Source organism: Neopsephotus bourkii, unplaced genomic scaffold, assembly GCF_033783945.1.
Source record: "Neopsephotus bourkii isolate Nb327-2 ecotype Australia unplaced genomic scaffold, CSIRO-AGI_Nbou_v1 NB_1760, whole genome shotgun sequence".
Taxonomy (NCBI): domain Eukaryota; kingdom Metazoa; phylum Chordata; class Aves; order Psittaciformes; family Psittacidae; genus Neopsephotus; species Neopsephotus bourkii.
This window is the reverse complement of record NW_026902234.1, coordinates 2582506-2596848: the sequence shown is the minus strand read 5'-3', so window position 1 is coordinate 2596848 and position 14343 is coordinate 2582506. Positions and strand designations below refer to the sequence as shown.

The 14343-nt window shown below is 38.4% G+C and overlaps 1 protein-coding gene across 1 annotated transcript in view; it reads right to left on the bottom strand.

Annotated features, from left to right (window-relative positions):
• The window catches only part of TMEM131 (transmembrane protein 131), a 100014-nt gene that overhangs the window by 70179 nt on the left and 15492 nt on the right, over positions 1-14343 (bottom strand). The window contains exon 2 of the mRNA XM_061377888.1: positions 8192-8253. Within this exon, the coding sequence (XP_061233872.1) occupies positions 8192-8253 (62 nt within the window). The remainder of the gene's footprint in view (positions 1-8191; positions 8254-14343) is intronic.

Here is a 14343-nt window from a genome sequence, read left to right as displayed (position 1 = left end):
CTTCTGTAAAATCACATGCTGGAAGGAAGCTCCAAAGACCATCTAGTCAACCCTTGCTCAGAGGAGGTCTAGTTAGTGTAGGCTGCTCACAGCTCAGGGACACAATTCTGGGTATCTCCAAAGACAGAAATTCCTACAACTTCTTTAAATAACCTGGTCCAGTGTTTAGTAACCCTCAAGTCTAAAAGTTTTTTCTTAGATGGGTTTGGAATATCCCATGCTGAAATTTGTGTCTAAAGCCTCTTATCCTTCCACTGTGCACAATGAAAAATCTGGCTCTTTGTCAACTCTACACCACTCACAGCAACTAGTTTTCTCGTTGGTCTTCTCTAAAGGCTGAAGAAAAAACATGTTAACTTGAGAAGCATTCCAGACCTCTGATCATCCTTGGTAATCCTCTGCTGTGCTTTCTTCAGTGTATCAGTGCCTTCCTTGTACTGGGCGACCCAGACTGGATACAGTATTCCAAATGCAGCCTCACAAATGCTTAAGGGGGGAGGGGAAGGGTGGAATCCTACCCATTATCTTCTGGCTCCACATTTGCTAAACAGGCTGCAAGGGCACACATCTATCTGTTTTCCACAAGGTCCTCCCAGTAGGCCTCTTTTCTGCAGTGCTACTTACTAGCCAGTCACTGCCCAGCCTTGCCCTGTTAACACAGGGCTGTTCTCTCCCAGGTGCAGGACTTGTATTTGCCTTATCTGAATGTCATGAGCTTCCTGTCAGCCTGCCAAAGTCCCTCTGAATAGCAGCCTTGCCTTCCAGTTGCTAATTTGGTAGCACCTGCAAACTTACTGAGAGTAGTCTATACCATCATAAAGGCTGCTAATGAAGACATTAAGCAGTACTGTCCTCAGTATCACGATCCATCATGGATAACTGACTACCAGCTGAACTTTGTACTGTAGAGTATACCCATTGACATCAACAGTCCAGCTACCCTATTGCCCAATTAGGTGATCTGTATCATACAGTTTGGCTGTATGGGTATCAGTGGAGATCATGCAATCATAGAATGGTTTGGGTTGGAAAGGACCTTAAAGATCATACAGTTCCAACTCCCCTGCCATGGGCAGGGACACCTTCCTCTAGACCAAGTTGCTCAAAGCCCCATCCAACCTGGCCTTGAACACTGCCAGGGATGGGGTAGCCACAGCTTTTCTGGGCAACCTGTGCCAGTGTCTCACCACCCTCACAGTAAATAATTTCTTCCTAAGTATGCTTTTTTTATGAAGAAATTTTTACATTTCAAAACCCTTTTAAAAGCCAACACACAATATGAAAACTTGAGGTAATAAAAAATACAATTAAAATTTACACCATGAAAACACTATCACTGATACAACAGAAATAAGTTGCCACTTCTATTAAGATACTTCTTTACCATGCCATATGGAATGAAGATCATGCAGAAAATATTAAATTTGTCCAGTGAGAGATCAGCATTGCTGATTCCCACGCATGTAACAGTCATGTAGCTTCCCTGTTGCAAAGCTGCTGCAAAACATGTTAAGTTTCCAGCTGTCTGATATTTAGGACCATTGTAATTCTCATTACCAGCTTTTGCAACTAGCAGTTTACAGCAGCTTATGAGCAAAGACAGAAAATGTGTTAAGTATATATAACCACACAGGTTTTTTTCCTCTATTTTAGCTATTCTGCAAATCAGTATCAGTAAAACAATTTATAGGAGTTAACCTGTAAAAAAGCATCTCATACACTTAAGATTACTGCAGTAAGGGTAAATGTAGTGATTCACATTAAGAGAATATGACTGAAGAGTCTTAGAATTTTCCTTTTTCACTTTAAGAATATGCTACTTTAAAAATACCACTACATAAGCAGAGTATTTTCCAAACACTTAGTCTGCACAGAAGATTGCTCACTGTGGAAAACAGTGGCTCTGACTACATGGTACAGAAAACATGAGATATTCAAGGCAAGAGCCCTTAATAAATACAGTGACTTGGGAAACAGGCCTTTATGAACTAAGAGCAAATGAAAACCTTGCTCTGAAAAAAATTTTACTTTGCTGTTCAAAATAAGGTCCTCAAAAAGTGAGACTGTATGTTGGCTCAACACGAAAGGATAAACGATTTAAAATAACAGACGTAGTTTATTTCAGCACTCCTAATATTTGCAGATTACAACACTGGCAGGAGCTTGAAGCATCTGTCAGGTCTGAACAGGGGTTCAAATAATCAGGACATGCGGAGGAGATGGCCTGACACTGACAAGGCAAATTTGAAGGAGAAGCTCAAGTCTGAAAGCTGAAGGAGATCTCAAATCTGAAGCTGGGAATAACTGACTAAGGGTAATACACAAAAGAAAAGAATGTGTTTCCAGAGCATAGTGAAATACAAGCTATATGAGCAAACGAAATGCTGTAAAAAAGTTCCAACTAATTTTGTAATTACTAAAGCAAGTGTTATACAGGGAAGCAACTACTCTGACCTTGCTCAAAGCCTCGGAGCACTACTTTCCCTATTAAATGCTACACTTAAGTCTGTGTAGACAAAAAAATCCAGTAAAGAAAGTTATAATGGGTTTTTTAAAGTTTGCATGAAGAGGCTGTAGGTGTCTTTTAGTACAAAACTATCAGCATGAAAAGGGAAAAAAGCTAACAAAAGAAAAAAAATCAACTGAATATGTGTTGGAGAAAGACAAGGCAAAAACAGCTTAGGCATTAATGAAATACCGTGATGGAACTTGTGAAAGTTACTTCTCTAGAGGTTTTAAGAACAGAAGAGTCAAGCATCTGCCAAGGATAGTCTGTTTACACATACTAACACCTGAAGAAAGTACTAGGTGATCTCCTGAGCTCCATTCCAAACATCTATGACTCTGAAGTGCCAATCAATTATATAAGCATCTGTAAGTCACCTGCTACTGAAGAAAAAAACCAAACCCTGCACTGCACTGAGCAATGGACAACTTACATTAATACAATTCTTACCCTATGTTCAGGATATAAATAAATAATTTGAAGAGCTCAAAAAGTTGTTGAGTCCTTAAGGGAACTGATTCATGTGAAGAACAGACAGAATTAGGAAATTCTCTCATTATTGTAATTTCATCCATAGGCAGAAGTAGCATAAATTTATTCAAATATAAACCCTTAAGCATATATTCTAAAGAAAAAGAAAAAAAAAATCTCATTTTTTGCTCTGTTGAAACACAGGGCAAAGATACATGGTGCAGCACCTTCCAACCCATGTACTGGAAGTCCATACCCAAAATGTACAGTCTCTACTTCACTACTCTTATCCCTAGTACGAACTAATGAAATTTCCATTGCCAGCTCATTTTTCCTAGATGTAAGGGGGTTTTACTTCAGTATTTAAAGATTTATGCTCTTTCAATAACTAACTGCTTTAAGTCAGCCTGGTCAAACATAATTTTCAAAAACATTTCATTTTTGTTTTTCAACAGAAGCCCTAGTATGCCATTGAAACACATAAAAAGTGTTTCACCAACAGTATGTAGCCCAAGTAAGAACAAAAACAGTACCAAGAGGATATACTCTAACTGGAGGGAGGTGGGAGGAATCCCTATGGATTAAATTATGTAAGACTGAGCATTTGATTCACCTTACTTGGAAAACAACTCCTTCAAACAAGAAAAGGGCTTGCTGCCACTGTGAAGATATCAAATTTTCTGAGGTAAGGAAATAAACCAAGACTGGAAATGGCTTTGACATTTCAATGATTATTAACCACTTTATACATTGGTTATTTTTTTCACATTTAAAAAAAAAATCACCAGAAGGCTACATAATATTAGACAATACTGAGTTATTAGAGCATAAATACAATGATGTAGTAGTGATAGATGACCTACAAACAACAAACTTATGAAAACCTATAGAAAGCTTGAAAGAGAAACATTCAGTGACATTATGCTAGGTTTAAAGCTGTAGTGACTGCCCGTTCACAAATGTAAATCTGTTTTTACAACAATGTATTTACTTTGGGTTTAGTTTTTAATTGCAGTAAGTAGTCATGAGAGGTCACCAAATTGAAATCTACAAGAAAAGAACAAATGAATTGCAAAACATGCTGTATCATTCTGATTAAAAGGAACTGGTTTAACTTATGTAGGTATTTTTGGCTTCAGAGCCACAACCATAACATAAAACATATAATCCATTTCTTAGAAATTTTGTCTTGCTTGCTTTGTTTTAAATCAAATATTCAGGAGCGTATTAGGATAAATGGCAGCCAAATGCAATCCAAAGCACTGCAAAGTTTACAGTGCAACAGTGAGAATTGCTTGACTTTGTCCCACCATAATATTTAAACTGATTTTCCTGTCTCTGTTGCATCTTGCAATAAAGTTGGCATGATTAACAATCCATCTTAATTGTCATCTTTATATGAATTAGGAGGTGGTTCACAGCAGTGCCATTACTTTCTAGTCCTGAGAACTACAGTGATCAATGGAGTGCCAGATTTTCACTATTTAAAAAAAAAAAACACTAAAAAAACCACCTAAAATATGATTGAATTTGACTGCACAATTTTTATCTTAAATATTGGGCCAATGCCTGTCTGCCATTTTTAAGGCACTCTTGTAGAATAAAACATTCCTATAGAATAAGTAAAGGAAAGAAAGCAAGCCTAGTGATTTTTTTTCCCCTCACATTTTACTGATATGTGGTCTCTCCATGCAAGTTAAATTCCAAGTCAAAAAACTGCAATAATTGATACTGTAGCCACGATATGGAAAATGTCCACCATTTTACTCTCTCAATATCCAAAAATATGCTTACATAGTTATGTATTATGAGAACATCTTTAGCACATGGTATCTAAACAACTGTTTAATAAGAACCTGGGCCTTTTTTGTTTGCTTGTAGGGTGTTGTGGGGTTTTCCTTTTTTTATTTTGGTGGGGTTTGTGGTGGGGGGGGCATGTTCATTTGTAACTGCAACCTTTTCAGTCACCAGTTCAGATCATTTTGAAGTACCTCACCCTTGTACATCATAATCTTAAAACCTATAGCATTTTTGAAGTACATTAAGGACCAAGCAGTCAAAGGTAAAAAAAAAAAAAAAAAAAGAAACAACAAACCCATACAACTTAGGTAGGTGGGGGGAAATCTTCATAAATCTGAAACAAATAACCTTACCACCAGGCCAGAACTATACAGCTTTTACATTTTTTGCCTCTTCTAGACTAGACTGAAGGTAGGAATCGCAAATCAGGCACTGAACTGCTAGTAAGCACCATCACATGCCATGTGATCTAATCATATAAACAACTAACTGCTTTCTTTTTTCTCCTCTCCACCCTTCTCAACTACCAGGAGTAACATCATCAAGGAATTTTAAACAGAAGATATTCACAACATAAATACAATCCACAAAACACATGTATGAAATCCTAATCAGCAGAAATTCAAAACTGTTCAGCAGTATCAAGTCATGCTGCTACGTATTTCATCCCAACTACCACCACCATCTCAAAATATCAGCACACATTCTTTAAAGTTTAACTTTTTGTCTGTTTTGATTCACACCAAAAGAAAACTGACAGGAATGCAAACATTATACATTAAAAATACGTATTTGTAACAGCTATTACCTCACTGCAGTAATTTGAACTTCCTTTAAGCCCAGTGGCTACTTGGTCCCAAGGGCCACCTTTGCATTTAGTACACAAGGTACTCTTGTACCTGTGGTACCTGTGAGACCATGGAGAGGACATAAGGAAGTGCGACAGAAAATCTACTTTGACCTTAGAGGCACATGAATTGCAAGGAAAAACAATCACAAATAGTGGCTCTTGAGGAAAGTTGCTGCTTCAGTCTCTGGTGGGAAGTTACCCAGAGTGGGAGAGCTAATTTTACTCCTGATCCTATGGGAAGTAATTCTAATCTGTTTTTACAGAAAGGAGGAGGAGAACCCTATCAGAAGTACTAGGGGAGCCCCTGCCTTCAGACAGGTGGAGGAAAGGGGCAGCTGTGTCCACTAAACTGTGTGGATCCAATGGCCTGGCATGCCAGAAACACAGGAGTAAAAGGAGACACTGGTGCAGAGTGTACCCTAATACCATCAAGTCATCAGGGGGTAGAACCCATTTGTATTTCTGGAGTGACAAGAGGATCCCAGCAGCTGACTGTACTGAGGCTGAAATCAGCCTGACTAGGAAAGAGTAGGAAAAAGCACCCCATTGTGACTGGCCCAGAGGCTCTGTGCATCCTTGGCACAGATGATGTTAAGAGAAAGTATTTCAAGGACCCAAGTGGGTACCAATGGGCCTTTGGTATAGCTGCCTTGGAGACAAAGGAAATCAAGTAGCTGTCCACTTTGCCCGGTCTCTCAGAAGACCCTTCTCTTGTGGCACTGCTGAAGGTTGAAGAACAAGTGCCAATCACCACCACTACATTATTGCCACCGGTGCACTAGTACAGTGCACTAGCAGCAATATTGTAACAACTGAGATTCCTTGATTCCCATCCATGAGCTGATCCATTCAGTGGAGACCCAACACGCGATCAGCAGGACCCAATCACCCTTTAAGAGCCCCATATGGCCAGTGTAAAAGTCTAAGGGAGAGCAGAGACTAACAGTAGACTATCGTGGCCTGAATGTAGTCACACCACCATCAACTGCTGCGGTACCGGACATGCTAGAACATCAGTATGAACTGGAGTCAAAGGCAGCTTTTACTTGGAGGGGTGTCCAGTTCACTTGGAACCAACTGCCCCAGGTGTGGAAATACAGCCCTACTATCTGCCATGGACTGATCCAGACTGCAATGGGTCAGGGGCATACTCTAGAACACCGGCAATGCATTGGTAACATTATAATGTGGGGCAATACAGCAAAAGAAGTTTTTGAGAAAGGGAAGAAAATAATCCAAATCCTGCTGAAAGCTGGTTTTGCCATAAAACACAGTAAGGTCAATGGACCTGCACAGGAGGTTCAATTTTTAGGAATAAAATGGGAAGATGGATGTCACCAGATCCCCACAGATGTGACCAGCAAGATAACAGCAATGGTTCCACCAACTAATAAGAAACACAAGCTTTCCTAGGTGTTCTGGGATTCTGGAGAATGCACATCCCAAATCAGTCGATTGCAAGCCCTCTCTATCACATGATCTGGAAGAAGAACAATTTCAAATGGGGCCCTGAGCAACAACAAGCCTTTGAACAAATTAAATGATAATTCATGCAGTAGCCCTTGGACTATTTCTGGACCAGGCAATATGCAAAAAAAAGTGCTTTATGCTGCAGCCAGGGAGAATGGTCGCAAAACGATCACTAGGCTGGAAAAGATCTTTAAGATCATCAAGTCCCACCTCTCTCCCAGGACTGCCAAGTTCACCATTAAACCACATCACTGAAGGCCTCATCTACAGAGTTTTCTAACACTTCCAGGGATGGTGATTCCACCACTTCCCTGGGCAGCCTGTTCCAATGCCTGATTACCCTTTGGGTGAATAAATTTTTCCCAACATCCAACCTCATTCCCAAACCTCCCCTGGTGCAGTTTGAGGCTGTTACCTCTTGTCCTATCACTACCTATTACTTGGAGAAGAGATCAGCCACCTACTCACTTCACCCTCCTTTCAGGTAGTTACAGACAGCTGTAAAATCCCCCCTTGAGCTTTCTCTTCTCCAGACTAAACAACCCAAGTTCCCTCACCTTTTCCTCAGGTCCTACCTGGAACCTCTGCCCAAAAGCACCAGATGACTTGAGGTCAACCCCTTGGCTTTTGGAGACAGGGATACACAGGATCTGAGGCTCAGTATATTCCAAATGAAAATTACCTCACTGCAGTAATGCAAAATTTCTTTCAACCCATTGGCTACTTGGTCCAAATGGCTGCCTTTATGTTTGGGAATCTTGCAACACTTCCTCGTTGCTCTAGTTGTACTATCCAATTGCATCCCAACTCTACATCAAGATGAATCTTAAACATGAAGCATCCCCCGTTTTTCTGAGGGGAAAAAAACCTGGACAAAATGGCCAGACAAAGCTCTACCAGTTTCCCAACACACAAGCTGTGGAAACCAGAACCACAAGACACACTAAAGCATACTGTTGAAAATAACTCTAGAAGGTCCAAAAGTTTTTTGATGCTTGCTTATTTTCAGAAGCCCACTCACCCATGAGTTTCAAAAAGCAGATGTCCAAAAGATGAAACATTGCTAGTTCAGGTGATTTACTCAGGCTACATACCTGCAATAGGTCTCCTTCATCAAAACGTAGCATTTCTATTATGCCATCCGACTGGATGAAAGCTGCAAATAAAAACAAAAAAAACTAAGTAACTTAACAGAAGAACATTTTGTTAACATCATTAGATTAGAAAGAGCAACTTAAACATCTAAAATCTGCTGTACCTTATTTTGCAGACAGAGCTGTGACAAACCAAAATAACAATACAGTCTAGGAAAATACCAAACACAAATCTGTGATACTAATCTTCCTCTCAGCTCCAGTTCCAAGAGGTTCATATTACTATGAGTAACACACTTCACCAATCAGTCTTTTAGCATAAAACTAACTCCAAAGTGAATAACTTCTTCTAGGTTGCCTAAAAAGAGTTGCTGTGCACCAAGCTAACTCAGTACTTGAACCAATATGCCATACTGGGTACCTAAACAACTGAGTTTAATACACAAGGTATTCCGATGGTTATGAAAAGAAATTCAGTTTCATTTATACACATCAAACCTTACCTGCACATCTGGAAAGCCTTGTCCATGCTGTTCCCTAAACCTCTGTGTGGCAACAACTTTCTATCTTGACAGTAACATAACAAGATTTGAAATCATTTAGAAGTGTTTGCACCATATGACTAAACTCGATGAAAAGTTCATGTCTCAGTCTTCTATAAGATCCTCAAATAAAACATTCCTCCTCCACTCACTTCCTCTAAATACTTGATCAGGCAATTGTTCTTCAATTCCTCTCAAAATGTAGGGAATGCTACTTTCTTTTAAAGGCAAAGAAATAAAGGCATTGCCCTCCCTGCAAAATATAATAATCTTCACAAGAATAAACATGAGTTAAAGAGGAAAGAAAAGTTCAAAGAGGTTTAATTTTTACTCCCCAAAACACTATTCACATATACACACACAAGAAAAGCGCAGGTATTTAGGATAAAATACAGTAGCAACTTCAAACTAGAAAGTCATACTAAAAAAAAACCCAAAAACAAACAAACAAAAAAAAAAAAACAAAACCACAAAACCCCACCACCCTATATAGAATCATAGAATAGTTAGGGTTGGAAAGGACCTTAAGTTCATCAAGTTCCAACCCCCCTGTCATGGGCAGGGACACCTCACACTAAACCATCTCACCCAAGGCTTTGTCCAACCTGGTCTTGAACACTGCCAGGGATGGAGCATTCACAACCTCCCTGGGCAACCTATTCCACATTTACATATACCACCTTTTCCCATTACTGCCTTTACCATTCAGCTAGCTAAAGTTGAGAGAGCAATAACATACCCCTTTCCACAAAGAGGAACAACTTCAACAGGAAGAAGTTACCTATTTCCCAGCACACAGAAGCATAGTGTATGCTTCTGAAAGATGAAGTTTGAATCCCAGTCTGGGATTTAAACCTTCTTCTCTCACTTTGAAGATCAGTGTTCTAGCAAGAACAATTATTATAAGGTCACCAACACTGCCACTTGCCCATACAATGTTTTAAAATAAAGTAACGTTACTTTCAGAAAGCAAAAATAAGAAAAAAAACACTCTTGGTAGACAGGAGTAAAGGCACCTTCCACATAGAGAAAGACTATTTTTGAGGCGTTGTTTTTTAGGGTTAGGTTTATTTGATCCATTCATTTCCTCACTGGCTGCTTAAGTGACACCTCAACTCAGCACCCAAAACCTAATTTGCTATGTAACATACCACTGTTTGCACATCCCATTCTGCACCCCTGAATCCCCCCATATTTTGATACCTTCTCTAAAAAGGTACAAATTCCACAACCTTGCTTTCATATGACCAAAAGTAAAAGTTAAGATAAAACAAAGATTGCTGCTGTCATCTCCAGAAGTTACTTTTAGTATGCAAAAAAGGCAAACTAATAAACAAAACCTCCAAACCATAAGATATTACAGAATTATTATCCAAGCTACCACACCTCAGAATTCTAACGTTTAATGACACAGGCTGAGAAAGTGGTACATGGAAGTGTGCAAATCACTACAGAGAAGAAGGGAGGGCTCAGATTATAAGTAATATGCCTATCCTGCAATATTAAAAGTGGCATGAGCAGTACTAGTCAGTCAGTATGTCAGCAATATCTTGGACATATTTTTGGGGATACTTATTAATGATTTCCAAACCAAACAAAAGCCATCCTTAATCCAAGAATCAGAAGCTTGGCCAACAATTTATATTGAAGAACTATACAGAACATTGGGAAAGAAATTAAAACAAAACAAAACAAAAAACCTCACCATTTAAACAGCTGTTATGAGATCAAGTCCTACAGCTTATGAAAATCTGGGCTCTTAAAACTTATATTACTGGAGTAAGTCTAACAGTTTAAAGTTTAATCCTAGAAACAAAGAACAAATGCATTCTTCTCAATTCAACTGGCAATACATATGCAAGACATTCAAGTCACTATTTTTGTCTTTAAAACCACTCGAACAAATCTGTTAAGTGAATTGCAGGGCTAGTTGTAAGAGGAAGTTTTGACATGCTAGTTTAAAAAGCAAAGTATGAAAGTTAACCACATTTTCATACAAATGCCATGGCTATCCTGCCTACCCTCTGTGCAAAAAAAAAAATCACAAATTATAGATTAGCTAACATGGAAGGGAAATTCTCAATTTTTAAATTTAAGAATGATAATTTTTTAAAAATACATATTTTTTTTTTTCAATACAAGCACATTTCCTAACAGTCGAAAGGAATTGCATCTCTGAGGTTGTGATTTTTGGCATTCTTTTATTTTCTAGCTTTCTGCTTTGGAAACAAAGAATAAACAGCACTTGATGGGGATATCAGGCACAAAGAAAAGTTTCATTAGAAAACAGCTTTTTTATATTCATAACCTATCAACAACCAGTACAACACAAAACGATATTTCATCAAATCACACATTCTTAATATTTTCCTGAGGATTTTTTCCCTGTTTTACCTATGATAACACTGTAGATACAAAGAGCAGAAAGCAGCAACAGTTCTTCCATGAGCATAACACAACCAGAAGCTCACAGTAACTAGCTAAAGCTTTCTACCCAAGCAGCCTGAAAGCAGGCAGCCCTTCTGTAAACTTTCTCAGACACTCTTCAGTTATTTCATCTTTGTTGCCACTTACGAACAAAGCAACAGATGTTACAGAACATTTTGAGTGGATGACACTGTTAAATAGAAATGCTATCCATCATTATTTCATTTAAGAAATGTTTTCAGAGCAGATGACAGTTAGTGCCAGGTGAAGTCATATGCACTGCAAAGTTTGGCTGCTGGCCATTTCACAGCGATCTCTGATGAAGTTTCTGTGGTTATACCTCTTATTTTGCTTTAGATTAACTTTCAAGCCTACTTTATTGGTTAGTTCATCAAAGCAAAGAAATGGCAAGGAAATACATACACCTCTGTGAGATAAAAGCTTGGGTTTGCAACTGACTTCAGACTCCCGATTCAGAATGAAGCAATGCATCACCTCATTCAAATGAAGCAAAGCCAATTACACCTTAAAAAAGCTCCACTGAGAAGTCATAAAGAATCACCAAAATCCCTGTAAGAGCAACTCTCAAACTGGCCAGTATGGACCACAGAAAGGACGAATACATCTTCAAAGTGAAATACACACTGTGCCCAGAAAGTAGAATGCTTCCTTCTGGGTATTTGCCCATTCCAAAATTAGAAGCAGCTGCTCACCATTTGCACTCGTACCACCTGAGCTAAGGAAGTTCACAAACTTCAGTACAAGTCCAAAAATAGTCTTTACTGCCCTTTTACACTAAATATGTATGTCACCCAATGCCAAAAGATTCTGCAAGCAATTAAGTATGAGATCACTTGGGCATGCTTCACTAGGTGAACCATTCCTCAAGCTACAGAGGAAGATGACTGTTTCTGCAAAGTCCCTAACAATTTCTCCTGGAAAAACTTGCCCAAATCTGGGCTGCTACCACCATGCCCCATTATCAGCCTAATACTGTAGCAAATACCTTCATACTCTGGAATAATAAAGTGCAGCAAATTAAGAACTGCCAACTGTGCCACTTCAGTCACCCCCGCCACATGACTGGCAACTGCTATGAGAGGGGCACAACATAACATTTAGGGTAGGAAGCATTTCAGCTGTCACTGCGTGATCTGCCACTGCACAAATCAGCAGCCAAGAAGCCAAATTACACATTAGGAAAATAATTCCTTCCTGATCCTGCAAGCAGTTGAAGCCCTGAAGGCTGAATATAATAGTTATTAGTCAAACTTTAAATGTTATTAGCATGTTCACAGCCCAAAGAAGGAAAAGGATGAAGACTCATATCCACAGATTTCAAGCCCAGAAGAATCACAGGCTCCTTTCCTCCTCCCCTCCTTTCACCTATGCAGAGCAGAGGATTTTCTTCTTAGAGGTATACACAGACCCCTCTTGGCAGAAAACCATCTTTTCAAGCTCCCACAAGAAGCAAATTTATCAGATTCACAAGAATCCGAGACAACTTCAGTCACTCTCTCTACCAAGATATTTAGTGATTTCAAGGTTAATTTTTTCCAGCTTCTAGCTCACATATCCCGATTTCCTCTTTTCAGACAGTAGGTTACTATTAACAGGAGCAACATAAGCAGCAGAACACACTAAGAATACCCTAAGTTTCATTTTCTGTTTGTTTTCAAACTACAGCCTTTAAAATCCACCTGCTTTAAATCAGCTTCTCTATGAAAAGCCCATAAAAGATATCACAGAAAGATCAATGCAAGTCTTTCCACTTGCTGCAATACACTTTTCCTGCAGAGAGCATTTTCTAAGCTTTCCCAAACTCTTAAAAAAATGACAAAACCAAACCATCACTGCAGCCATAACCCCTACCGCCCAAACCACAGCTTTCTGAAACAGTACAAACACTATCTAGGCATTATTGCCAATAGATTTCTAAATGCTTTCCCCTGACTTTTCTAACTTCATCACAGTGCTTGATGGTAAACACCTCAAGTAATAAAACTAGAAGCAACACTTAAATTTCTCAAAGTTTAAACAGCCTTTTATCACATTCTTATATATAGCTAGTAGCTAAATTTTGCTCAAATACATTCCTATTTTAACTGTCTCTAGTCCAAGCCCTTTGTATTTGAGCTTAAAATAAGTATAGACTTATAAAGCATCAAGTAACAAGAAAAATTTAAAATCCTACACATGTTCAAAGTAAGCTGGAATTTAATATCAAAATCACTTTAGCCAACACCAATCTTCAGATGTGCCCAAATTACATATAACAATAAATTTGCATGTAATGGGAGATCACTGAATATGCCAAGACTCTTGATGTGCAAGGACAGAAAAATTCTCCATGGTTCACAGGTTATGAGGCCTACTCTGATTGAGAGCTGATTTTTAAGGTGGCTTCACAAATTTCTCTTCCATTTAGATACTGCCAATTTTTTCATTTCAATAGGAATGGACACTCTGGCACATATGCATATAAAAACACTATTCTGAAATATTACATAGTTCTGGAACAGCTACTCCATAACACAGTGCTCACTCATTTTTATGTTAATCATCATTATATACCCTCTCACATGCTTTTAAGAACTGTTTTCTCCCTTAACTCTTGTCCAAACCAGTTTTCTAACTTTCTTATAAGCTGTACTTACACAATCCAGTATCATCTAGTTTATGTATTTTCTCCAAATTCTAGACATAGTGTTCCAATTTACTAATATAGGGCCAGATTATTTAAATCTCTCCTGGTTTACATTTAGTTTTGTACAAGTCCAGTTTCTAACCCTGTCTTAATGACTAAGCAGATTTTAAGGAAACTATAACATGAGCCAAATACAATGTGTTAAATGTCATACACTTCCATGTAATGTCATTATGGCATTTTTATCACTACCAGTTAAACAGCACAACTGAAACTGGACGAGCTGGTTTTAAAGCTTTGACTATGAATTAACTGCATATACAAAAAAAAAAAAATCACACAATTTTAATTTTCCTGAACATTAGAAAACTGAGAAGCATGTGAAATACAGGCAGATGGATCAAGAATGACAAACAATATTATTATGAAAGAAAAATTACACTGTAAAACAAAAACAAAAACACACAGATAAGGAAAAACGGTATTATGCTGTAATGCAAGCAACCCTTTTTATCAGCTTCAACAACACAAAAGTC